The sequence below is a fragment of the Maniola jurtina genome, chromosome 1 (genome assembly GCF_905333055.1).
Source record: "Maniola jurtina chromosome 1, ilManJurt1.1, whole genome shotgun sequence".
NCBI lineage: Eukaryota > Metazoa > Arthropoda > Insecta > Lepidoptera > Nymphalidae > Maniola > Maniola jurtina.
In genome coordinates, this window is record NC_060029.1 from 8,469,609 (window position 1) to 8,497,184 (window position 27,576).

Sequence of the window (27,576 nt, forward strand, 5' to 3'; positions counted from 1 at the left end):
TGCGTCAGCTAAACCTGTAATTTTAATGTCCTGTAGTAGGTTCTCCGGCCTATTAACTGTCAGTCAGTCAAACCTGCTGCGATTTGTATATATTTGCTTATTTATTGTAAGACATGGTGGTCTCCAATTAACTTCGTTTAGCTGTTACTGATGATTCAATTTCGCAAAATGTATTTTGAAGACTGAGTATTAAATTCAATTGTACTAATATAGTATTATAATGACTACTAATCGCCATGACCACATGTCTCTTCAATAAACTGGTAAGTATTGAGAGAAAGTCAAAAATGTTTAGTATAAATACATTCGCTGTCATAATAAGTATTTTAAATTACTTACAAATATTAAAATAAATGAAGAAAAGAAAACAACAGAATGATTAACCCGTATTCGTTGAGTGGCAACTGGCAACACAAATTACGAATAAACAGCCTATAAAAGGTAATCGCCTTAAAGCGGGACTTATTTATTGCTTTACTTAAATGAAAGTACGTGAAATGAAATAAGACGTACAAGATCTTTGTCTGAAAGCCGCCGTGAACGGCTCAATTCGCAAAGATGACATCGAACGTGTGGACAAAATGCGAAATGACATGAACATTCTCTTAATAATATGCGAAACGCGATAAATTGTGAAGGGTTTGACCAAAATATTTTAGGTGAAATGAAAATATCGTCTCCAAAAGTGCTCGCCTGACACGCATTTGTTGCACGATATCAACGGCACCAGGATGTTAAGAAGACTTACCAAACTGGATCATTAATTTTGAAACTTAAATGCCATTAACGCAAGTATTTGTGTTAATAACACTTTTGCATGTGAAATGTAGGAAGAGACGCGCGATTGTCGTAAATACACGTACATTAGGTACATCATATTATGGTATGTCTACAGTGTAGTAGCTTAACAATGATTGTTTTTAATAATTCAACTATTAATAGGTACTTATGCGAATAGCTTTTCTTATAATCATACACAAAATTATTATAATAAATTACAAAGTAGTTGGCTTATTTATTTAGTTTCAGCTTTTAATCAAACTCTATAGAATAGGTAGTTAATGATGTCCAATCTACATAATTACTAAAAACTTTTGTCTCCAAACAAAGGCTTGAGTATGGTATTTCTCTTTCTGTCTTTTTTTTTTGTAATTAAGTAACGATGTGATTATACCATATTTATTTAAATGACCTCCTCGTCCCAGTTCACATAACAGTCATCAACAGGAACAGGAATTACTCGTGTATTTAGATGTTTAAAAACGTAATTATTTGCTTTATCCATTACAAACATAACTGTTTATAATAATTCATGTAATGTCATTACTTTCGTCATTTGTCATTATGAAAATGTTGAGAGTGAATCATTATGGTGTTTGTTGTTAAATAAATAAGTCAGTTATGTATATTATTAGACATTATATTATCAAATGTAATCTCTTGATGCGAAAAAAATGTGATGTTTTATCATACAAGTGGAATCATCATCACAATAATATAAAAATCAACACTAATCATATTGCAAAGAATTCTGTCGAGAAACATCTGTTTTAGTTTTTTTTATTTATCGGTCTCTCTATCTTGTTATAATCACTATTAAATGAAGCAAAAAATCCGGCTGTCCATTGGCGATTAGAACATTAAAACGTCTCTCTATGAGATGTTACGCAAAAAAAATATTGAGAGCGATTTGTCCATGTTCCGCTGTATGAAGTAACATGAAAAAGAAATGTGATTGCCGCTTAGTTCCGGGTCAAATGACCTTATAATGTGTAATCAAATCATGCAGCATAATTGATAGATGACCCGTGAACGTTACTTAGTAAATTGGTTAATGTTGATGATTAATTTATTAATTAGACTCGGCTTTTTATTGGTTATTGCTTGGCCAAATATAAGGTGTGATTGCTTAGATTGGTTAGGCGGTATTGGGGTGGTAAATTTTACAGCAATTAAAGTCTGAATAATGAATATTATGGTTAAGTAAACTGGAATGCCGAATTCAAGATTAACTAACTTAAACCGTAATCGTTTGCAAGCTCAGTACGGGCAATTAGTACTTATTATTTAAATTCTGCTCACTATTAATTTAAAATTCTAGAGATAACAAGTTTTCTGGTTTTTTACTTCGAGCTTTCCGGTAATGAACCAAGGTCACTTTAATGTTCTAATCTACGTTAAATAATATAAGTTAAGTAATTATTCTAATTGCTAAAGTTAATTATATTTTAATGGTTTTCTTAGTGAAGAATATGATCCTAGTAAGTTTTAGAAGTTGGTAAGTTATTGTATAAAACGTATAAATAACTTTTATGTTATACGTTACAAACAGACTGCCACGATCACGGAATACCGAGGATACCATACAGCATAGCGACAGAAATAAATGCCGCCTGTCTCGATCTTATAGATTTATTTATCTTGCAAAATATCCGTTATTTGCCTCAATAATAGGTAAATCATTATTTTATTACTTAATGCTCATTTTGTTTTAATACTTCTTTGACTAATTTTCTTTAGCACTTATTTACCTATTCCTCCCCTCTGCTAGTCTTATCTTTGCCTAAATCATATTAAAATAATATTCTTGGATTGAGTGAGAATAAAGTCCAGACTCCAGAGGTGATTTGGCTTGTAGGTAGGTATACCTAAATCATTTCTTAAAGAACAATACGGAATTCAAACCCGGAGCCAGATTATGTGGAATGCTTCGTCAGAGGTCCTCAAAAAACCCGTTGCTCGAATGACCCAATTCTGTAAAACTGAATTCCGCAAACTGCCAGATCGGCCTTGCATTGTTTCCTGCCATTCGTGACTGTCTTTGACAGAAATATGCTTTTGTGCTGCCTCATAAAGAATTTAATCTGTACGTATACTGGACTACAATGTAGACTTGTAGAGTCAAGAAATTAGTTGAACACTTGAGCAGTGTCGTCTTGTTAATCTTGTAGAGATAACTACTCGTACAAGGACACATTTTGCTTTTACCTCTATTCATCTCTATTATAAGTTCATTGAAAGTCTTCAACCACTTACATGACTGACTCTACAAAGATTATAGGCTCGTGAGTAAGTAGCATGCACGTGTGGTCAGAAGCCGCGGACGTGTTCAAGCAAATGTTTGTTGCCTTCTGCGGTCGAGTTAACTGGGCTAAGTAAAGTTTCCGCACATATTTATCTTGCAAAGCAAACAAAGCATCTCTCGAAAGCGCTGTGGACCAATATCACCGTAAATTGCTTTTGTTCAAAGACATGGATGTATCAAGTTTAATGAAAAAAGTTGGTGGATACACACTGAACAGTTATACTGGTCCAAGCACTTCTAAACGAGAAACGATCGCCAAACAAATTACTTGGCAGTAACCTATGGCTCGGACAAACCATAAAACCAAAATTACCCTTACATATTATACGAGAAAGGCCACCGCGTTTCTGAGTAACAGAGTAGAGAATGATCACACAGGCTGTATATAAGACTTCAATCAATCAAGACTGTACTGTAAATACAATCTAAGATGAAGCTACGGTTTAGCAAATGTGTGATGTGAAAGATTCCAACTATAGCAATTATAATAGGCAACGAATAGAAGAAACACACTTAAACTAATTATGAAAATTCTGACTTCTGAACCGTTTCAAATGGAACTCGAATCATTAAGCTCTTGGATCCGTTTATAAAATATGGTTTTCTTTCAACAACATCGATAAGGTTTTACTATTCATCATCATCAATTGATAAACGATCACTGCTGGACTTAGGTCTCTTTTAGGGCATTCCACACGCCACGGCCTTGCGCTCACAGAATCCAGCGGCTCGCGAGTCTTGTGACTCGTTTGTTTTCGTCCAACGGTCCACCTAGGTCCTAGAGTGTCTACTGTCTACCTACCACCTACCTGTGCGAAGGCGCCATTCTAGCACCTTGGCACCCCAAAGTCTTTCAAAGTTCTCAAACTACGTGTAACTCTAGTTCCCTTGTGGATATCCTCATTCCTGATTTGATCATATAGCACAGCTCTATCCATCGCACGCTGAGTACACTATTAGCATACATTTTTAAGAAGCCCTTGAGAATTACTTTGATAGGTCCTTTAAAATTTAAATGGTAGGGCAATTTATTATAGAGCGGGGTAAAGTAGCTCATTTCCATATTAGCTTTATATAAGCACTCCCAGGGTTTACGACAAGAGGTTCAAACATCAGCGTATCCTGATGGCGCCTAACCGGTCTTAGTGATTAATCTCGCCGAGAGACGCTAACGTATCCGGAAACTAGGTGACATTTTAAATTTCCTCCTGTCTATTGCAAGCCATCTTAATTTGTAACATTACTGAACAAAACATGAACTTAAAACTTTAATGATTAATTTTTTATCTCAAATCTTTTGTAATATGTTGTAAAAATATATTATTTTACCGATTCGTTCATCATCATCATCACCATTACCAGGCTGTAAATATCCACATACATTTCTCAGCCTTCTTCATCCAGCCACTGCCCGCCAGCCTCTTTATATGGTTGGCTACCGTGCGTGGCGTGTTTATCCTGCTTGAGGGCGCCCCACACTATGCTTGCTTATATACGCGGTCTCCACTTTAGGACTTTTCAATTATTTACTTTGTATCCCAAATGATAAGCATACAAATTCTTGGCACATAAGAAAGCTACTTTTCGAACGCATAGCTATTGTAATATCCAAATGTATGCTGGTAGGCCACTGCATTGATTCAAAACCCCTATCGACGAAAGCTGTAAAAGAACATTGCGCCATTTTTTTCTCCTTTATAGTCCTTCATTTGTATGCGGACTACATCTCCATTGTTGTAACCGCTCTACTTCGCTTTGTCGCCCACGCTATGGCATCTAAAATTAGGGCAAACTACGATGCTGCATAATCCGCCACTTTAGCTAGTTTCTTAGGAACAAGTTCGTGTTTTTTGGAAAAAAACAATCTGACTTGGGTCAACCGCTGCCGCTAAAATATTCCCCTAGTCTATAACTCCAATATAAATCAGACATTTCTGCCTGTTTATTGCTAAATTTTATTCCATATGCAAAGCTATGAGCTGTATTACATTTAAATTGACGGAAATAAGGTACAACTTATACATATAGAAGCCGCCGCAGGCAATACATTCAGCATACAAATGCGTTAAAATTTTGTGACTTGTGAGTCACCCTTCTCTCATTCTCTCACATTTCAATCAGGTATGCATTGAAGTGTTGAAATTAAGAGCGATGATAGCCTAGTGCAGGGGTCTCCAAACTACGGCTCGCGGTCCAAATCTGGCCCGCCAGTTCCATCAATTCGGCCCGCGACAGCTTAAAACTAGTGTCATCAATCTGGCCCGCGACACCCAATTTCTTATTGTTGTTAATATTGCTGTGATAAGTTGAAGAAGAAAACACATACTGATAATTGCCTACTCGGTTTTATTTACTTGCAAGGTAAAACTTACCACAGAAATGATGACGCAGAAAACTTAACTGAAGTATCTAAGCTTAAGCATAAGCATATTAATAACTAGTAAATTACGTTAAGTAAGTATGTAATTTGAAGTAATTGAAATGCAAAAAAGCGTATACTTGCTTAGGACGTGCACTTTGCGACAAGTCTAGCTAGAAATATACTTAAGGGCAGAAAAATTTAAACTTTTTTGGCCCTTGGAACATACTGACAAAATCATTACGGCCCTCGGGCTTCAAAGTTTGGAGATCCCTGGCCTAGTGTTTAAAACGTCGTCCTCTTCGAATGTTCTCAAAGGTTTGCCCATCCGTATTTGACCAGCGTGGTGGACTATGGCCAAACCCTTCTCATTCTGAAAGGAGACGCTGTTCTCAGTAGTGAGCCGGCGATGGGCTGATAATGAGAATGATTTATAAGTCTAGTGAATAAACGGCCCCGAAAATTAATTTGCAAGTCCTAATTTCCTAGAATGTGTTATATACTAGGTATAAAATATGCTGATATACTCTTGTGAAGCGCATCGCGTCACCCTATCTGGGCAAATAGGCAATTAAGTGTTAAACATGTTCAATCATTCCGTTCATTGCAGCTAGGAAGCAATTAACATGTTATTTATAGGCTTGAAAGTAATTAATTGCAAATTTTATTCTCACTGGATTAATTAATATTATTTTGTGAAGGATAAAATAACCACTGGTACTGGTAAACGGGAATTTTTTGGCTTTACGTAGTTACTCGTACCTGCACATAATATGGTATTTTATCGGCAGATACATTTGGAATACAATTATATTGGATTAAACAACTAAAAACTGAGAAGTACCTCACTTTGATAATAATAATTTTTATGCCGACTTTAATTAAATTTATAGGGGTTCCAAACTCGCCCTGGTCTGAGAAAAGCCCATAGCAAACTTAGCCACGTATTTTATTTACTATCATCATATAACAATACCACTTTTTAGTATCTATCAGAACCATTAAAGCAACTCATTACCGAGCTTTAATGTTAATTTTAATATTCTAATAGGATTTTTCAATAAGTTTGCATCAAGTAAATAATTCGTTGGATCTGCTGTCTCGTTCTTTAAAGTAATCAAGGTCGTGATTAAGGCACAAAAAAAATTACCACGAGACCCAGTTCATCCACGCCTTTAAAAAATCAGAACCTGTCCTGAAAATAAAGATTGGTGGATGCCTATTTTTACCGAAACAAGCTGTAATATCACTCCAAAAGATGGCCCACCGGTTTGGCGGGTTAGGGAATTTACTCCACGAAAATGAAGCATCCAGCAAAATATTATACTACCTACATCTCATACGCAAAACAAGTTAAACGCTATACCTTATGCTTGTATGCCTTTGAAAGAATTCTTTGAAACAGTTTTGAGCTGTAATTACTTTGTAATTATGTTCCTAGCATAGGCGGTCTTAAACCGGGATAAGTGTTTAGACGTGTACGGGAAATGTTGATGCAAATTTTCCTTGATTGAAATTATTCCATTCTGGCATAGTTATAAATGTTAGTGGTTTAGTTATTAACAGTTATAGTATATCAGAGTACACTATATTAGACATAAAATGAATATTTTATGTACCTATACCTACTTTCTTTAGTTTACAAAACAAGTATCTTTTCGCAGATTAAATGCGTAAGAGGCGCAACGATACGCGACCAATACGACCTTGTTACCGCAAACTGCTGACAGTGAAATCATGATACGAGTGAAACCTAACTCCAGAAAGCCTAAAGCACTAGACAAATCGCGTCGCTTACGTGTTTCTTCGAGAAGGTATCTGCAATTTGTTTGCTTTGTTAAGCAAACTAAGGATATCTAAAGTACTTAGGTATATAATATTGTAATCTATCATCTGCATAAACTCCACAATGCATTTCATTATGCACAAAGCTCTATCTAAGCTTTGGAATGGACCTCCACCTACGCCGGCAAATACAATTGAGATTATTGTCCAACCAATGTAGGTGTATGTTCAACCGTTTGGAAAGCTAGTAATTATTCAAATTGCGAGTTAAACCGCTTATTAGTACTGCGGTGAATTCTATCATGCGTGAAAGATCGGTCCCTCCCGGCCGTGGCCCTCCGATCGGGATTAAGCAACGCAGACGCATTCCAGCCAACCGTAGTCTTTGTCTGATACCGATCTGATTCATGCTGCCCACTTTTGACTTGGTATATTTATTTTATAACTTAACCGGACGAGGCACTGACTTCCATGATGCGATGGCGATGACTAAAGCCAAAACTCTCAGAGCTGTATGCTCTTGTCTGGCCTGGTGTTTGTACAAGGCATATAGGCACAGTATTATGCTGAGCTGGGATCTGTACCCTTTTTCGTATTGTGATACACACTACATATTATTGTGGCGTGTAAGTCGTAGATGCATCCAAGTAGGACTGCTTACGAGCTTTAGACGAGCCACGTGATACTGAAACTCAAACACCTGCATGACCACATGAACAAGTAGAATAAAATACCAATTGTTGTCGTTATAATATAATTTATTAAGGTACATATTTCATTTTAGGTTGGTTCGTAGACAAACGCAAAAGAAGTACATAAGCTAACATAAAACACCGATAGCCCGAGGGTTATTTATTGAAACAGCTTAGTAAATATTATGGTAATAGAATGACCCACAATATAGGTACTCCTACAATAATAGATAAACGTCGCCATAACCGTATCTCAAAATGTTAAATTACAATCCAAAAGGTTACCTCCCGGTATCAGATATTCCGAAAAGTCATGTAAGTATTCGTAAAACAAACAATGAAAAAACAAAATATTTGTTTGTACCAATCATGTACCAGTGATGTAGCTGTGAATATAGTAAAACTCGTTTTGGATAAATTGATATTTCAAATTTGGGTAATTGCCCGTTACTTTACTACTCGGCTCCTCTCAATAGATTTTAGTTTTGGTATTTCAGTGTAGAGGCTCACTCATCTTTATTTATTTGCACTACTCGTAAGTATACCAATCGATACGATGGATCGATTCAGAAGGTAAACAATCTATAAGTACATACCTACATAAAATATTATAAATGAGAAAGTGTGTCTGTCTATCTGCTGGCTTTGCACAGCCCATCTGTTTAACCGTTTAAGACGAAAACTGATACAGTGAGAGCTTGCATCCAGGGAAGGACATAGGCTCCTTTTTATCCCGGAAAATCAAAAGGTTCGCACGGAGTTAAAACTAAATCCACGCGGACGAAGCCGGGAGCATTCTAGTATATAAATAAGACGTTTATTAATATGCAGGTTGTGTGAAGTGCTTGAGCTCTGACATTTGCTCACCGATGGGAACCTGACACGAGAGAAACCCTCCCGGTGTCAGTGTCATATGACCCGCGTATTTCAAAGCCGAGTCGTGTTCTTGCCATTTTATTTGTTCGTCAAGTAAAATACCTTTGCTTGTCCCAGGATATTGAACTTAGCGCGCCTGAGCGCTCGAAATAGGGCCGCGTTAAACATAAATAAACAATGAACCATTTCCATTGAAATACCTTATAATGCAAAGGAGACAAATGTACACACAAACTGAATGAGCCCGCGTGACGTGTTGTTTTTGCTCCACTACAAATTATGTAATGTTTATAAATAAAAAATAATGATATGAATGAATATTAAATATGTTAAAGTGATCAACCCTTGATAGCCCTAAGCAAATCAATGCAAGGCAGTAAATCAGGTAAGGTAAGGCACCGCGGCTCGTTCCGCTTGTATCGGCTAGTTTCATTCGACCTCCACGTACTCGTTCGTACGTCCAGTACTCACAAACAGTTGACCGTGTTGCAATATCATTAGATAATAACCATTTAAATCCTTTCAGTTATTATGAGATTCATTAATTTGATTAGGCTGATAATTTTTGTAGCTACTATAGCTATACAACTTACAATAACTTAGGTAAGTATAAATATATATAGGCCCTCATTTAAAAATTATATCGTTTAAATCTGCATATTTATTTGCGTGCTATTTAGTACGAATATGTGACGTAGGTACAGTATGGATTGACCATGACATATTGACTTTTGACAACTTGATTTTGATTAAAACTTAAAAGACCAATCACGGAATTCTGTTTAAACTAAGATGTCGGTCTGATGTAGTCATAGAAAAACAACAGAATCTATCTATTTTTTTACTTAGGAACTAGATAGGTTTCTCTAAGTAAAAAAATGTGCTTTGCATACCCTTAAATCCGAACTGCCTGATGATGTGGAAGTGCTGCTGCTTCCGTGGCGCCTGTTGTGATACATTTCTTAACAAAAAGTTACTGTCACTTTGCACTGAAGTTTCACTTTAACACTTTCTCTAAAATGACATTTCCCGATAATGATGCACACTACTAGAGTAGTTACCTACTTAGTAAGATAAGTATTTCCTTGCACTTTTTTTGAAGATTTATACTGCACACGGTTTTGAATGTTCACTTTATTTTATTATCGTCGTGCGTGTTCCTAATAGGGACTCTTAATATATCTTGCCAAGCTACCCAGTTTGTAGTTAGGAGAACCCATTAAATAGCGTTTTAGTTTAACTACCAGAAATTAGTTGGATCATGCGCCTAGCGTTAATATACACTCTGTTGACCCTCTTTCGGTCCCATATTAAATGAAAATTACATGCCCGCAAAGAACTAAGTAGGTACCTAAAAAGGGAGCCTGTTGAAAATCAGTGCCCATTATTTTTAGCTAAGTATGTACTTATATCATATTACTTATTTGACTTCCAACTTTTATTTATGTTACATTAATTTGTTTTACAAAAGGATAGGACTTATTTACTAGCTGATGCTCGCGACTTCATCCGCGTGGATTTAGGTTTTAAAAATCCCATAGGAACACTTAGATTTTTCGGGATAAAAAATAACCTATGTCACTCTCCAGTTCTTTAATCATATCCATGCAAAAAATACGTTGATCCGTTGTTCCGTCACGACATAATTGAAGGACAAACCAACACACTTTCGCATTTTATAATATGGGTAGAAATGGTTACTTAAATACGAGCAACAGTAAACACGAGGTTTTAGTATCTATTTCTGAATGAGATTTTTTCTTATAAACCTTCTACCAAAACCATGTTCAATTAACAACAATTATTGAGTATTCTACGAATGAATCCACTTCCACTATCCTCGTTAAAGGTGAATTCTTAATTAATTCAATATTAACTTTGAAAACAGAAATACAATTTGGCTATTGTTAATCACGACTGTACACCTGTCGGTTTCGAAATGGCATACGTGACTCAAAAAGGCGCCTTATCGATAAAACTCCGAAAACATAACAAGCTTATCGCATACAATCGGCATTAGCGATTACATACCCGTATACCTATATCGGTACCTACTTATATCGGTTTACGTTTTACTTGATAATATATCACCGTCACCTTGAAAGTTAGCCATAGCCATTTTGCATACATTTGCATAAGTAAAGCGTTAGGTGAACTGAACAAGGCGGAAGAAATTATTTATTGCAAGTGCCAGTAAAGTCTATAATTACATTCGGCTTTTCAAAATATTAGTTAAGTATCTGTAGTTCCGTAAATCAACACTTACTTAAGCGGCGACGGCTCTAACTAGGTTGCAGTTTTTAAGCTAACAAGAGTTCAATGACATTGTGAAAATGTGGTCGAAATTGTGGTTTCTTTAAACTTTTATCGGCAGGTATTGTACGTGACGTAAAATTAAACTGGATTTATAAAGCTCGGTTTTTTTTTATCTTTGCAAAAAAATATACGACACCTAAGCTCTAGATATAAAAAATATCTAACAGGTAATTAGTATTAGATACTTATGTCGAATTGGAAAAGATTACGGGATTTTTCGCAATGTTTGAGGAAATACATAATAATAAAAATAAATCACCTGCATAGCTACAGGATCATATATTCTTCATGTAAATCTATAGTCAACACTTAATTTAATAGCATATTATATGTTTTCTGTTTACAATACAGGAACTGAGTTTGCACTGATTTCGTGGTGGCTAGATCACTAGCGGCAGAAAGGCCCACAGAAGGGTTTATTTATAGACCGACCGTTAAGTCGCTTATAAAAGGATTTTGTGTGAAAATGGGTATTCGCAAATCGGTACCGTGGTAGAGTCGCGAGCGAGATTCGCGTGCGCGTAGGCCGGTCGGCGCGCGCGTCGTCACTGCCCGGCTGCTTGATTCGCGACTTTGCGGAGACAAGACTGGCCAAGCCACCAAGCCGCCAAGCCCGAAAGCTACAGCCTCAGGCACTCCGGCGAACGTTGCACCTGATTCGGCCCGCGCCCGCGGCTTCGACACCTACCCGGGCTGCCAAAGATGCAATCCTATCGTTTTTGCATACCAGCACGCTTCGCTGCTACCATAAGTTATCTCTAATCCTGCGCAGGTAAAAGCACGGCTGGTGACCGTAAACAAGAGCGCATTTTCTAGTTATTAGTTTTCAGTTTTCCCTATTAGAACTATGCACTGTGAATTTTACACTTTCCATGTGCTAGTTAGTTTTAATTAGTGCCTTTCTCGAAAGTTTCCTCGGACTGCAAACTTGCAAAGGCAAACTAAGTAATAAGTGTAATAGGTACTTTAGAAAATAGACGGACTGAAATATGTACACAATAAAAAAAAACAACAAGATGACCTCCTTTTTCATGAAAATCCTAAATCGCTTTTAGAACAATAACTTCTTAGAAAAGCTCAGTGATTTTTACGTTATGAATAATTCAATTTTCATAGGCAGGTCTCTTTGTCAACACTTTTGCTGTTTTAGGATAGCTCATAGCTAGACAAAAAGTAGGTGCAGAGTCAATTAAAAAGCTAAGTAGTACAATAAATCAAGTAAGTAGGTATGTTAGTATTGATTCAATTTCAATTAAATATAATGTATCTCAAATTATATTTAATGAATATGTATTTTAATTAATGATTTGTATAGTAATTAGATAAGGCTAGCTTTAAGTTTTATTGTAATACTAGCTGATGCCCGCGACTTCTTTCGCGTGGATGGAGGTTTTTTAAAATTCCCGTGGGAACTCTTTGATTTTCCGGGATAAAAAGTAGCCTATGTGCGAATCCAGGGTATAATCTATCTCCGTTCTAAATTTCAGCCCAATCCATCCAGTAGTTTTTGCGTGAAGGAGTAACAAACATACACACACACACCCACACATACAAACTTTCTCCTTTATAATATTAGTGTGATTTGCACACTATAAAAAAATCTATAAAAAAATGTAGTAGGTATCTCTCAATATTGCACATTTCAAAATAAGTGCTCATGTTCATTAGTCACTATTTCAAATACAGTTCGGAAGCTTTCCCAGTTACTATCTGCATTTAGAGCATAAAGTAGGTAGGTATAGAGAGAGCTCGGCGCTTTTCATTATCATTTCGCACCCGCACGCTACTTCACTCACTCCTAGTTGATGTATCAAAGTTACCGTGTTTCATTGGAATTTTAGGAAGTTCCCGTATCTTTTCCTGACAAAAGGTTGCAAATTATTTAGTATGTTACGAAGGTTTTATTCTCGATCAAGTAGAAATTTCGATATTCTGAACTTGTTTTGGTAATCATGAAAAATGTAGTTTCAAAAAATTATAATGAAACCAGCTGTTACATTGTTGAATTGTAGGTACCCCAATCGATAGTATGACCTGATGTCTCGATTAATCGGTGAATCGATAGTATGATTTTGGAGACAAATACGAATAATGGAGTAATTGTACAAAATAAAATTTTACAGGTTGAGCCAGAACTCAATGAAAGCCGTTGAAACTGCCGTTTTGATCGTAATCACGAACTTCGGATTCAGTTTTAGCACAGTTTTAGGCCGTTTCGCTTGGAAATGAGTTCAGATTTCTATTCAGTAGGCGAAAACATCTAGATTAAAGAAAAATAATTGATCAGAAGTGTAATCACACAGTTTTATTCGCAAGCTCCTCAAATTAAACATGAACGAGGTCACGAATAAAAAAGGTAATACAAACCACAAACGTACCATGTTTAACTTGAGTCCCGAAAAGCCTAGGAACTTATTTGGATGCTCTAGTGCTAGCCCAAAGCTCCCAGTCCTCCCACACGGCGTATTCCAGCGATGATTCACAATAGTATTGGGGCAACTGTTAACTTATTGGTCAAACGCAACTGCATACATTTTAATATCAGAATGCATTTTGTAAAATACGCTTTTGCCAACACTCGAGCTACTCTTATCTGGGAATCCATACTAATATTATAAATACAAATCCGTATAACCGATTTTGATGAAAGTTAAGTACTGAGATAGCTCGCATCCCGGGGAAGGCGCAGTTTTAAATAAACCTAAACCCATACCGAAGAAGTCGCGGGCATTATTATTATTAGTACAGAGGAGTACAGAGGTAGCTTGCATCCCGGAAACGGATATAGGCTAAGTACTTTTTATCTCGAAAAATCAAATATATCCCACGGAATTTTTAAAAACCGAACTTACGCGAATGAAGTCGCGGGCATCATCTCGTTATGATTACAAAGTAAATAAATCTGTTTGCAAAGATAAATGTAAAGCATATTTACTGGTGTCACTGAGCGATATGAGAGTGCCGTTAAGCAGCCATACCTAGAAACAAAGTCAACGATCCGCTATTGAAATACTTCGATGTAAAAGCTGCTGATTTTTACCTAGTTTAGTTTATTAAACTTATTTATTTAACTTTACTTGGCATTTATTTAAGTTTCTAGATACCTAGGGCTTTTCTAAGTCTGTATAGATCCTAAAACTGTAGCCGAAGGATAGAATCCTTTTGAAATGCTAATAACATGAAGCGCCTGCTACCTACACAAATGAAATAATATTGGTAGCGTTCCGAAGTTGCGAGTCAATATCATCCTTTTGGCGTTACCCCATAAAGAAATAATGCAGTAATGAAAGGTCCTAAAGCATTGGTTAACATGTAATTCATGCCTCGTGGTTATTTACAGGCCCGTATCGACATATAGCACTCTCATATCTCATTTTCACATGTACTTTTTACCGGATTAAATTATCTTACTCTTTTTTTCATTTTTGGTGATACTTATACGTTGGCTCGAAATTCATTCCAGTTAATCTTATCAGATTTATCGAATTCACATTAATCAAAGTCGCCGGATCCACGGTTCCGACGAGTGCTCCGCGAATCAAAAATACCTTAAAAACGAACAAACGAAGTAAGTAAATATTGATTTCAGTATTCACCTATACTAACGAGTATTTGCATTGGCTTTTACAATGTTTTCGAAATCAATAAAACTTTTACATACTTTCCTCAGGCCACAACTCGATTTTTATAAATTATGTGAAAATAAAATGCCAATACATTTTTCAATGCGGAAAGTACCTATTACAAAAAAATATGTAGGTAGTACATAATGAAAAGTTAATATAAAATCTTTCCAATATTCGTGTTTTCGTATTTTTGATAATGATAAGCAATTTCGCACTTTTTTGGCTATTAACTTTAGTGCCTGCGGCGTAATTCATTCATTTTGACTGGAAAAAAAGCAAAAAACACTGCGATCGCGTTCGATTTAAGTAACATCGGGTCTGGTAAATATAATCGCAAAACGAAGGCCGCAGCGCAAAGGCTTATATTCTTTTATGATTTTTATTGCAGTAGGTACATATTATTTTATCAGGAACTAAGTGTAAAACACAATGCTCGCATGTTATCCTCCTACACTCCGTGTAAAATTTATGAGTTTTTTACGTCCCAATTTCCATTTAAAAAGCGGGTAACGGTCTTCTAAGTGATGTTCGTGATTCCTAACTATCAATACAAATATATTATGTTCGGGAACCATCATAATCGAAACGAAGCTCATAAAATTTGATGGACAAACTTTTAATGTGTAAGTATAGTTTTCCTAATTGGAAATAAGCTTTTTCGTGTTCCAGACAAGGTAAACTTCCTGTAAACTATTAGAGAAAAGTAATGCTCATCTTATTACTTACTAGCTGATGCCCGCAGCTTCGCCCGCGTGGATTGGTCAGATCCCCTGCAGCATCAGGATTGAGGAGTTGGACTCCAATTTTTTTATGAAACAATATCGCAAAGTTCCTCTATCGATTAAAAAAGAAATGACGCAAATCGGTTCAGAAATCTCGGAGATTTCGGTGTACATAGGTAGAAAAACACAACTCCCTTTTTGAAAGTCGGTTAAAAAAGTAGCCTATGTTACTCCCTGGTCAATTCTCTACTTGTCTGTGAAAATTCCGTCAAAATCGGTTCAGCCGTTCCCAAGACAGACAGACAGACAGACAGACAAAAATTTTAAAAACGTGTGATTCAGTTATAGTAGCGTTCAAATAACCATATGACCTTAATATGCGGTAAGGTGCGTTGGGGTAAGTTCGGACGGTTTTTCGTTGTATTCGGAAGATGTTGGCCAAATTTATTTTACACGAAAGTTACAATAGTTATCACAATGAATTATAGTGAAAATTGATTGTTAATAAATAAGCTACAGATAGAATGTTTTTCATCTAGTTATAAATGAAACAACTACTGTTTACTGGGTGTTTAAAATATGAATAAAATTTTAAAGCCTTGGGAAAAATCGGACATTCATGGGTAAAGATCGGACTACCTTCTAAAATCGCCATTGTGGCTTAGAACACAGGGTTCATAGAAAGAGAATATCCGTTCTTATACGTCCTACAAGATTATCTTTGGATTTTTTTATATTCTAATAAAGTCACCTGGAACAGTACTTTTGTTTTTTTTTTGTTTCGGACGTCCGATCTTACCCCATTAGACCAAATCTCAAATTACAGTGACTCTCAAACTTTCGTGTTCCTGATCCTGATAAACTTTTTGCAGTCAAATTTAAAAAAAAAAAGGTTGGATAGGTTATACTTTTATGTGTTGGATATATAAATAAAACCTTACAATTTATTGCTGATCAAAATTTTATTTAACTGCTTATTTATAATTCTAATCAGTCTTAGGTATTGAGACCAATTATTTGTCTTTATACATTAAAATAAAATAAACTTTTCAAAATGTTATCTGAAAGTACAACAATAACTTTATCTAAGAACCTATTTTACATAGGGTGACTTTTACTTAGTCGCCTATAGAAAAGTGTATGAACAATGAACATGGGTCGAAAAAAAAACCTTCGCCTTCCCATAATAAGTCGATCAACTGATCGTGTATTTTGTATGGGTCGGTGATTATATTTTCCTTTTTTCACCCATGTTCCTTTGGGAAAGTTGTTTGTTATCATGATACATTCAATCACCCTTTAATTAATATAATTTTGACTTTAAAATTGTACTCTTTAGAAATATTTTCTAAAGAGTCTAAGTAGATTAAAAAGTAAATATAAAAAGTTGTCCTTGCTTAGTAAGTAACATAACTTTGTACGTTGGTGCCTGGGGAGAAGTAAAGATTTTTAACAATATTATTCATACTACTACAAGACCAACGCACTTAAAATAGCAACAAAATATGAAATTGTTTTTATTATGGTAATGCTCAAAAATGAGATAAAAATTACACAAAGTTCAAAATTGGAACAATATTAAAATTCTGAATATCAACATTAGACAAAAAATGCTTGTTTATTAATAATTGAGTATCAAAAAAAAACACTATAACTAGCCTTTGTTTTGTAGCCTAATTATAACTAACTTTGTTTTGAAAAAAATAAAACCGACTTCAAAAACGACAAACACTAAAAAGTGAAAAATAACTTTTGTTTAGCTACACGTGTAATGCACCTAGGTATGAAGTCGAGCGAGCATATTAAAACAAAATTAGAAATCCAAGAGTGAAGCTCGCCCGACTTCATACCTAGGTGCATTACACGTGTAGCTAAACAAAAGTTATTTTTCACTTTTTAGTGTTTGTCGTTTTTGAAGTCGGTTTTATTTTTCTTTTGAAAATTTTTTATTTCACAATTTTTAGTGGCCCCACTGTACTTATAATATGCTGTGCCCAGTTAAAACCCTACTGTTTACTAAGCTATTACAGTGATCGCGAGCAATTTGCTCCTATCCATTGAGGAGTTCTGTTCTCCATCTCCGAAGATATTCATCAGATCTTCACCAAATTTATATGGGACCACCTGCACAGTATACCCTTTCAAACAAAAAAAAAAATTTCCAAATCGGTCCAGGGGTCTTTGAGTAATCGGGGAACATACATAAAAAATAAAAAAAAAAATAAAAAAAAAAGATCCCGACGAATTGAGAACCTCCTCCTTTTTTGGAAGTCGGTTAAAAATTAAAAGTAAATCGCGTCTTCGACATTTAATAGTGTAAATTCACCCGGATTCTCTTTTATTTGAAGCAATTTTATTTGCTTCACAATTGAATCTTCAGGCACACAGTCTTGGTCCCTACGTTTAGGTATAACAAATTTTACATGGTATTTTTTACCAATGGTTTTGTAATAGCATATTGAATATTTCTTTTTTTCTGTTTCATTATGTATGTGCTCAATAACACCGACGTAATATTTCCAAAATTTTGTGTAGTAACGAACCAAAACTGTATCCCCAGTGTTATATATCTTAGTATTACCCAGTGAATTTTTTTCATTTCCTTTTTGATAGATGTTATCCTCTCTGATCTTTGTTTCTGATAGTTCTTCATTTTTATGTGTATTTTTCTTTTCTTCATTTCTTTCATCGTTAAAATTCAACCGTCTAGGTATTTTTGCTGGTCTATTTTCTTTGTTTCTTTCATCATTTGTATCTTTGCGACGTTTATTGGTTACGTCAAAATTTAAATCAATTTTTTTTAGCTGTAACTTCCCGATAAAAGGTTTATTTTCAGGTCTGTAACGAACAGAAGATAACATAGTGACTCTCTCTCTTTTATCAGCTATTTCGTCATCCACTCTCTTATCATGCACTTTCCCATCCATCAGCAACTGTTTCACTTTCCCATCCATCTGCAAGATATCCACTTTCTCCTCAATCTGCAACTCTTCCATTCTCTCACCCTTTTGCAACACTTCTACTATTTCATTTATCTGCAGTTCCTCCATGTCTTGATCTCTCTGCAAAATTATCTGGTTCATTTCTAGTGTTCTTGATAATTCTTGTTCCTCTTTATAAGGAACAAAGTCTGATTCTGAAAAAATATCACTAAGCACATCTATTATATCTGAGTCGCTATGGATACTTATTTCGCCACTTTCAGAAGTCGTTGTGACACTGGGAGGTCGTTTAATTTTTTTCATTGTTTTTTTGAAACATGTTGTTTTCAGTCTTTGTTTTTTAGGTACATGTTTGGTTTTATTCCTACCAGTTTTCTGGAAACAATTTTCCGCATTTTGTATATTCAGATTAGTGCTATTCGATATATTCTGACATATTGTGTTTTCATTTGTATCTATCCCACGACTTTCGAGGGTATCCGTCCGAGTGTGACTTTCAATTACAGTCTTAGACTTTTTGCCCACGCCTTTTCCCTTTTTAGTAATAATTGTGTTCTTTTGATCGTTCGTCTTATCAATCGTTACTTTCTTGTCTTGAGTTCTAGTTTTTTGAGTTTCTTTCTTTTTCTTAAGTTTTTTGTTTGATATGCCAGATGGGCCGGGTTTTTCATTATCGTTGGGTAGAGAAGCAGATGTTTCTATTGAGTTCATATTAGTATTTTGTGTATTCTGTACCTCTTTTTCTTTCATTTTCTCCAAGTATGTGCGTGTGATGACTTCGCTTCCTTTTGCAGCACGTGATAACTTGACTGTCTTATTAGAGCCAGTGCCATTCTTAGAATGTTGCGAAACTTTTTGCAGAAGTAGTTCTTCAAATGAAGTCTCGTATTGCGGCGGAAACTGCGAATTGCTTATACCAAACTGAGTAGTCGAAGTAAAGTTGCAAGACATGTTTTTATTTACTACTTCCAGGCACATTTGTTTCAGTGTTTTCAACTCGTTTGATTTGTTCTGAGACACCTTATATTTCCATCTTCTTAAGGCCGCCGGATCATACTTTTCTTCTGGTATAACATCTGCATTTAATGGGTAAATACCTCCCTTTCTAAAGCCACTTTGGATCACAAATGGACTTACTTGATGCCACGTTTCAGCAAACAATTCCGAAAATGTTTGTTTACGTAATTTTACGCCGACGTTTTGTCGTTGCCATTGCACTAGCTTTTTATCCCAGCTTGTTTTAAATGACTTGAATACCGCCAAATCCAGGGGTTGGAGTAAATGAGAGGTATGGGCGGGTAATTTAAGAATCGTGATATTGTTTTCACTCGCTAATGCTACGACCCTGGTATCAACATGGGTGCTGTGACCATCGTAAATCATTAAAACTGGCCGGTTTTCACCTAAACCAGGAATGACAATCCTCTTCATGTAATTGTAAAATATATCAGTCTCCATCCAGCCACGTTTACTGGCGGCATAAGAAATCTCAAAATCATATTTGTCTTTTTGATTCGCACTCATCCACTCATTGTACATGTATTTACCTTTGAAAACTATCAAAGGAGACAATTTCGAGCCGGCCGCATTTACGGTTGTTAACACTGTAACATTTTCTTTCCCCGAACCTTGTGTAGTCCTTGTGCATGGAAGGCCTTTGCCTCCAACAACTTTTGTTTTCGTGGGATCTAGACATACCGATGTCTCGTCTAGGTTCCAGATTTGCTCAGGATTGTGTATATCCAATTCCAGTAGCGTCTTTTTCAGTAAAGTAAAATATTCGGCAATCACAAATGGATCCGTCATTCTTTTTCTAAGATACTCTACAGATTGCGGTTTTTTTATTGACAGGTTGTGTCTTAACCGAAATAAGATGAACCAATCTGGCCCAGGTCGGTTGTTTTTAAAAGGTGTAATAATTTTGTTTGCCCTAATGAATTCTGAAACAATGTCCAAAATTTCTGTTCTAGATAAACCCCAGCCCCATTTTTCTAAGGTTCTAAGACAATGTGCCAGCTTATTCTCCATCTCTATAGGGATTGCAGGGGGCCGGCCAAGTGATTGACTTAGTAAGCCTGTTTTACCCTTAACATGGTCATTAAGTGTAGAAGTAGGGATACCGTAAAGTTTTGATGCTGCATAATTAGAGAGTTCTCCGCTTTTTACTTGTGCTACTGCCAATCTTAAATCCTCCTGCGAATACGATGTTGCCCGCAGTGACTTTCTCTTGTACTGACGCGGCATTATGACCCTACAAAGAAAATGCTTTTATGAGTATACTAGTCCCGTAGATCCCGTGGGAACTGTCTGATTTTCCGGGATAAATACCTATGTCAATTACAGGGACGCAAGCTACCTTGGTACCAAATTTCATACAAATCCGTTAAGCGTATGGGTTTTTAGGAATCCCGTGGGAACTATTTGATTTTCCAGGATTAAAAGTAGCCTATGTCCGTCCCTGGGACATAAGCTAAGCCTGTACCAAATTTCGTCAGAATCGGTTACACTGTTGGGCCGTGCCAAGGTAGCAGACAGACAGACAGACAGACACACAGACACACTTTCGCATTTATAATATTATTAGTATGGATTTATAAAACTAACTATAGGTATATATATCACACTAATATTATAAAGGAAAAAGTTTGTGTGTGTGTGTGTGTGTGTGTGTGTGTGTGTGTGTGTGTGTGTGTGTGTGTGTGTGTGTGTGTGTGTGTGTTTGTTACTCCTTCACGCAAAAACTACTGGACGGATTGGGCTGAAATTTAGAATGGAGTTAGATTATACCCTGAATTAGCACATAGGGTACTTTTTATCCCGGAAAATCAAAGAGTTCCCACGAGAATCTTAAAAATCCTACATCCACGCGAACGAAATCGCGGGCATCAGCTAGTATACCTATAAAGTTAGTTTATATATTACGGAGATACAGTATATTTTATGTTGCGCCCATAAAAGGCATCTTAAAAGTCTATTAATATTGGTTATTTTAGTAAAACATAATTAGAGCTGATAAAATATAAATAATTTCATATAATAAAATAAACAAAATACAAAACACAACTTCATGAGAAATTTTGTTTATCAACCAGCTCAGCTACATATAACATAATGATAGATTGCAACACCACGAAACATCGGAGGTTAAAGTTCGGATTAAAATAAAGTTTGACAACCACTTGCATTTTCCCTGCAGTTTAAGATCGGATTATTTTTAGTCCGTACTTCACCTGTTAATATTTGCTTGGGACAAGTTCGGATCTCATCCTACAGCTCTATTTAGCCTATTTCAAACAGATATATCACAAGACACCACATATTCTAATAACTCAAAGATTTATTATTTGAAAAAATTGATAATACTCACCAAAAAAACCAGCAAAATGTTTTTGGGGTAAATCCGGATCTCACAAATTATCATTTAAGACGACACTTCCAGTGTGACGCGCATAACTGACGTCTGATGCGTCGGAACGACCAACACGGACTGGGAAGTGGCGCAATACAAAATGACGTCCCACGCTTTGTTGCCAGATTAGAAAAATAAGTACTAATTCGGAATATATTTAACAAATACGGTCTTCCCCCATTTATGATCTTACCCCAACGCACCTTAGTTATTTCGAAATTACAGACAGACACTCCAATTTTATTTATTAGTAAGTATAGATGCTGAAACTGTGAAAATTTATTATCAGTTGTTGCTTGCTGTATTGTGCTGAAAGTAGGGATATATACCTATTTGCATATATCGGACTTCAGTGCTACTCCTATCAGAGCTGCACAGCCTCGTAAGTTACTAAAATCCTTAGGGAAAACCTTCAGGCCCTTACTCATGTGCTGACTACTGATAAATAGCTTTCATAAACTTCTTCAAAGCTCAAAATTGTAAACATGTTTGAAATTTTATGTAATTTACAAACAATGAAAAGCTAACAAGTAGATAAAATATACATAACAGTGATAATTTTATCTTCAGTGATTTACTAAAATTTTACGAGTCGTTATTGTACACATTCAAAATATAAATAATATATAGGAAAAAAATACAAGATACAAAAGAAACTAGGTATACAGAAGGATGCAAAGGCGGTCTAATGGGTAAAGCAATCTAAGCAAGGTACAATAAATAATAATAATAATTATTAATCATTCTAAAATCTGTTTATTGTATGTACTCGTATCCTACTGACGCAGTGCCCATGACATTTTCTGACGCTTTACCAAAGTTGACCGTCTCATTTGAAATGCTAATTTGGGTCTCGAAATATTCCAAGTCCGACGAAAGTCAACCTAAGCCCCGACGGGGCATTACTTATTTTGCTAAACTTTCTCAGGAGTCATTGCTAAACTTTCGCTGTCAAGTTACAAATTATTTGGAATATCAGAACCAACTTTGCCAATATAAGAAGTCTAAAACGGGCTGGTAAATTATTTTTATTGATGACAGAGAACTCTTCCTAAGTAAGTATAACCTAGTAGACAGTCTGTAGTCTATTATAGAAGTTATGTTCACATTAGGTTTATTTACGTTATACGGGGATATGTTTATCTACGATTGATAAACAATAATGTCCTCGCCTGCAACACTCTTTAGCACTGAAGTTTTTTTAAGTTTTGTAGGTTTCTGCACAGTCACTGTTTTTTTTTTTTTTTTTAACAATCAATTTTTATTTCCAACATTTTAATTTTTTATTTTACCTATCGTAAATTAAATATTTTCTATGAACTGTAAAAAAAACCTCATAAGGTTTTTAAAAACGCCTCTTCAACAAAGTCCCATTAAAGAGGGTCAGAATTTTTAGACTTTTCTTGGGGATTTTTATTTTTAAAACTTTCAACCACTGCCATCATTCCTACATTTTATAAAATTAATTAAAATTAAAATCTGTCGTCTCCTTTAAATGATGGACTGTGCCAAAAAACATTAAGTATTTGTTTTCGTGCGCCATGTTGCCTTTTGTGTGACATCAGACATCACCTACGCAGGGTGTCTTATGCACGCATGGATGTACTACATATTTAAGACTGACATTAGTACTCGTACCTATCGTTCATTCATTTTCAGATGCGTGAAGTTAACGGACAAAGACATAATGCCTCAAGGAGGCAAGGCGTGCTGATTGTGATCTCTGAGTGGACTACCGCGGTCAGTTGGCCATATCCGTTTCTCTTTATTCCATGAATTTAAATGAAATGTTCTCTCGGGAAGAAATTTAGTTTTACACAGTTCTTTCAAAAAAAAACCGTCAAAGAAATATGCCCCATCTTGGATTCCAATTTAATTTAGCAACTTAGCGTTTTGATTTCATATTTTGCTTAAATATTCAACGCCATCTAGCAGTTACACCATAAAGCAGAAAGGAATAAGGATGCGTATGCGCACATGACCGACGCGCGACGCAAGAAAAGTAATCAGCTCGGCTTTGTACAGATGGCGCTACGCTACATAACTTTTTGAGGCAACTGTATTCAATTTGAAAAAAAAATAACTTACCTTGCTTTCGCAACCAGTGTGGCAGACATATTTGCAAACTGAAACAAATAAAATTTATAGTAGTATTTGGTATTTAAGCTCAAAGTTTTCGTAATATACCTACTTAGTGGCAATTCACCACGACGCGACGCGATGTGCTTATTAGCAAAAAGATTAAATAAAATAAAACCATAATGCAAAATAATAGTAGAGAATAGTAAAGAGTAGAGTCTAGATCAACTGGGAATAATAAAATTAAGTATAGCGAAAGATAACGGAATAATACGACATTCCAAAAAGTTACAGATAGTAAACAGAGGCATTTAATAAAATCTTGAAGTATCGACGTGACATTCAGGTAAATAAGTCTGCGAGTTCTAGCATTTCGTAGTCAACGACCTTTGAATGTCAGATCCGTGAAGTGAACAAGTGGTGCAACATTTTAACTCCTAAAAAGCACTTTTACAAAGAGCACTCTGATGACAATAATATCAAATTACTCAATTGTTAAGAGCTCGTTTATGCTCCACATTTCTCGCCCTACAACAAGCTCTGTACCATTACATTAAGAAGTAGTAGGTAGCTAGTCACCGCCTTGCATGTGGTTGGATCCATGTCCTAGTATTACTGCCTCACTAGTCACTACTGCCCGGCTAGCATGGGCAGTAGATAAAAATTATATCCCCCGATTATATCCACTGATGTCATAGAAATCAGTGGATTTAATCGGGGATATAATTTTTATCTACTCCCCATGCTAGCCGGGCTGAAGCAGCGTGGGAAACTGTATCAAGTCTTGATGTGCTATTCAACATCACACGGTCCAATCACTTTCCGCTAGATAGAAGTAAGTTGTAACATGTGAATTATGATACATCGATGTCAGATAACACAGGGTCTCACAGTTCAGAACAAATTCGCTACTAGGGCGGGAATTTGATAGAGATGCAAGCCGCAACACTAAATGACGACCTATAAAACTATTATTGTAAAGATGGATTAGATGAAATGAACGAGCACCTACTGTGCAAAGATTGTGGAAGTTTTTGTTATAAACATAATAAAATTACTATGACAGGCCTTATTGATCTCGTAATGCAATCCGGTGCTAGTAAACTCAATTTACACATAATTTCAGTCGCATCCTGTAGTAAGTAGTTAAACAACAAATAGGTACTACACTACATGATATCAATCAATTAGGAAGTAAATTACTAATACTTAAACTTTTTCTTGCAAAACCTCTTTGCCAAGAGGACGATTTCATAATACGTATCTGATATGAATGAAGTCTTACATCGTACCCACTTAGTAGTACCTCGCAGTAGAACCATTAGTAACTATGACGATGTTATGTATTTTATTTTAAGAACTGGTAAGACACGTACCTCTGCAGCAGCTGCCCTGGTTCTGTACAGGCAGATGACACCACTGACAGGCCCGTGCTTTCTTAAACGCCTTGCTACGAAACGCATGCGCTTGCGCCGCTCCCTCTTTCTGCAAAAAAAAAAATGTATTTTTAGTAACATAAAAAATAATTTTTACCATTAGGTAGCTGATGCCCGTTACTTCAACCGCGTTGAATCAAAGATCTTACAATCCCGTGGAAACTTTTTGATTTAACTCTACGTCACTCTTCACGTGTTTAACTTGTCAAAATCCGTTGTTCCGCTGCGGCATGATAGAAGGACAAATCAATAGACCAATGAACTAACAAACATACCTACTATCGTATTTAAAGTATGGGTATTACCTACTAATGTAGTAATTTTTTTTTTGACTATCAGAATGAAGATTTCATAATCACACTAGATACTCGTACCGTCGTACCTGCTTGTATTTTCTAGAAATCAGATATTAAAATATAACTTTATTACCATTATTCTCAATGCAATCGAGAAACCTTATGCAAATAAAAAGATTTTACGACCGTATTCTTGTTGAAATTGTATCAACAATGAATACGTAAAAGGCAAGATGCATTGTAGAGATGGGTACGTGCGCTTGAGAAAGGCACGCGGCAGATATTCACGGCGAACGACCACCGGCCATCTCGTCCTTACCTGCCTACACTGTGCTGTCCCTTGTAAGCTTGCTTGTAGGGCTCATAAGGGTCACAATGGGCATCAGTGGGAGGCGATCCAAACCCATTCAACATGAAGCACGCGCTAAGCGTCTGCACGTATCTCTTTATTTTCGTTTTTATGTTACCTTCCTGCTTTTTCTTTTGGGATGAAATATTTGGCACATTGCTAGGAATCGAATAAGGTTTTTTTTGACGTGACAACGTCTTATAATTTGATAGAGCCGGCTGCACGCACGAAAAAACATGACTCATGCAGCGTTACCTCGCTCTGAGGCGTTCCATGTAAGGCTTGAAGTGCAAGCGAGAGCGCGGAACGAGCGACAAAGAAGCACAATCGGCCTTTGTTGTCACGTTCAACTATCGTCAGTAAACCGACTTTACAGACAACCAATTTTTAATAATATTCATTTCCTCACTAAATTCCTTACTAATAGTTCGTTTTCAATTATCTCTCAAAAATAATCTTAAGAGGTGTGATGTGAGGTGAGTGATTTTTCTTCCTAGCGCTTGCCCAGGTTCCGCCAGGGTCCTCAGTGAAGTTCAGTTTTTGGTCATTAATTAATGATAATATTATGTATGGAAATACATAATAAACCAGTCCAATAACATTCGTACAACTTATTGATTAACATAAAAATGTGTGACTAAATAATATTAAGAATGTATTGTAGTTCATTTATAATAAATTAATCTGTCAACCTCTCCCGAGATACAACTTCGTTACACACTTGACACAATTTGCATTCAATAATATCATTGCAGTGATCTTTATCTCGTTACTATAGCCTGACCTGCCATTTATTTAACACTCGATAGCAAATTGAAACTGGCAGCTCTAAATAATATCTGCCTAGTTAGTCTACCAGAGAATTTTGCAAGAGAATTTATTTCAATCTATAATTATTTTAACAATGTCAACGTTTTTATTGAAAATGTTACAGTTTATCTATAGCTAATCTGACTTAATTATGTGCGGTAGGTATAAAGGCATGGCCGCGGAAAATGCTGCCAAGAAAACTGGCTATATTTCAGCCCTGAACAACCACGCTGATTTCTTTGCATAAAAATTAGCCAGCTTTTTTTCAATAAGTATTTAACTCGTAGTTAAGAATTGTTTATCCTAATGCACTAAAAGAATCTCCTAATCTCTACGGCGCGTACGAAATAAAATGTCTGTGTTACTCTCGATAAGGGAGGCATCAGACATTAAGCTCTGTGTTAAAACTCTCTCAGATGCAAAATGTTACACGCTAAAGTGGATGTAGATTATAAGTCTTTGTGTATGGAGGGTTTGCAGACTCCTCTGCTCTCATGGTACCAATTATAGTACAATGACGTCATAAAGCTGCGCAGGCGCCGGCGCCGCCGCAGATAACGGCGCCATTTGCAGGCCAGATGATACGAACATTGTACTTCAATTCTGTACTCTACTTATTAAAAATATTACATATACTTAAAGCTATTTGTAAAATAGCATTAACTCACGGGCCGCGACATCATCCGCGTGGATTTAGGTTTCTAAAAATCCCGTAAGATAAGAACCCAATGTTTTTCCGAGACAAAAAAATGCTGCTTGCTGTAAATGAAGCCCGCTTGGAATAACGTTACTAT

The 27,576-nt window shown here is 36.0% G+C and overlaps 2 protein-coding genes across 6 annotated transcripts in view; both read right to left on the reverse strand.

Moving 5' to 3' along the window:
• LOC123869245 (tensin-1) overlaps nt 1-27,576 on the reverse strand; it is a 139,279-nt gene that overhangs the window by 67,061 nt on the left and 44,642 nt on the right. For 3 of the 4 annotated variants that reach the window (XM_045912091.1, XM_045912103.1, XM_045912099.1), the window contains exons 2-3: nt 25,268-25,376; nt 23,901-23,938 (exon numbers count right to left, since the gene is read on the reverse strand). In XM_045912091.1, the coding sequence (XP_045768047.1) occupies nt 23,901-23,938; nt 25,268-25,376 (147 nt within the window). Of the gene's footprint in view, nt 1-9,690; nt 9,983-23,900; nt 23,939-25,267; nt 25,377-27,576 lie in introns of those variants that run through there. The other variant, XM_045912106.1, reaches the window with a different exon arrangement.
• On the reverse strand, nt 17,651-22,012 carry LOC123869286. Of its 2 annotated transcripts, none has more exons than XM_045912135.1 (2): nt 21,771-22,012; nt 17,651-20,654 (listed from the first exon to the last, which is right to left on the reverse strand). In XM_045912135.1, exon 2 carries the CDS (start codon nt 20,645-20,647, stop codon nt 17,744-17,746), a length of 2,904 nt encoding a protein of 967 aa, XP_045768091.1. In that variant the 5' UTR covers nt 20,648-20,654; nt 21,771-22,012; the 3' UTR covers nt 17,651-17,743. The 2 variants fall into 2 exon arrangements, with proteins under 2 accessions (XP_045768091.1, XP_045768101.1); XM_045912145.1 differs by lacking the exon at nt 21,771-22,012 and having other exon boundaries at nt 17,651-18,355; nt 18,425-20,805.

What these genes read in the sequence shown, in the direction of transcription:
- LOC123869286 (XM_045912135.1), bottom strand. Translation starts at nt 20,647, where the DNA reads ATGCCGCGTCAGTACAAGAGAAAGTCACTGCGGGCAACATCGTATTCG.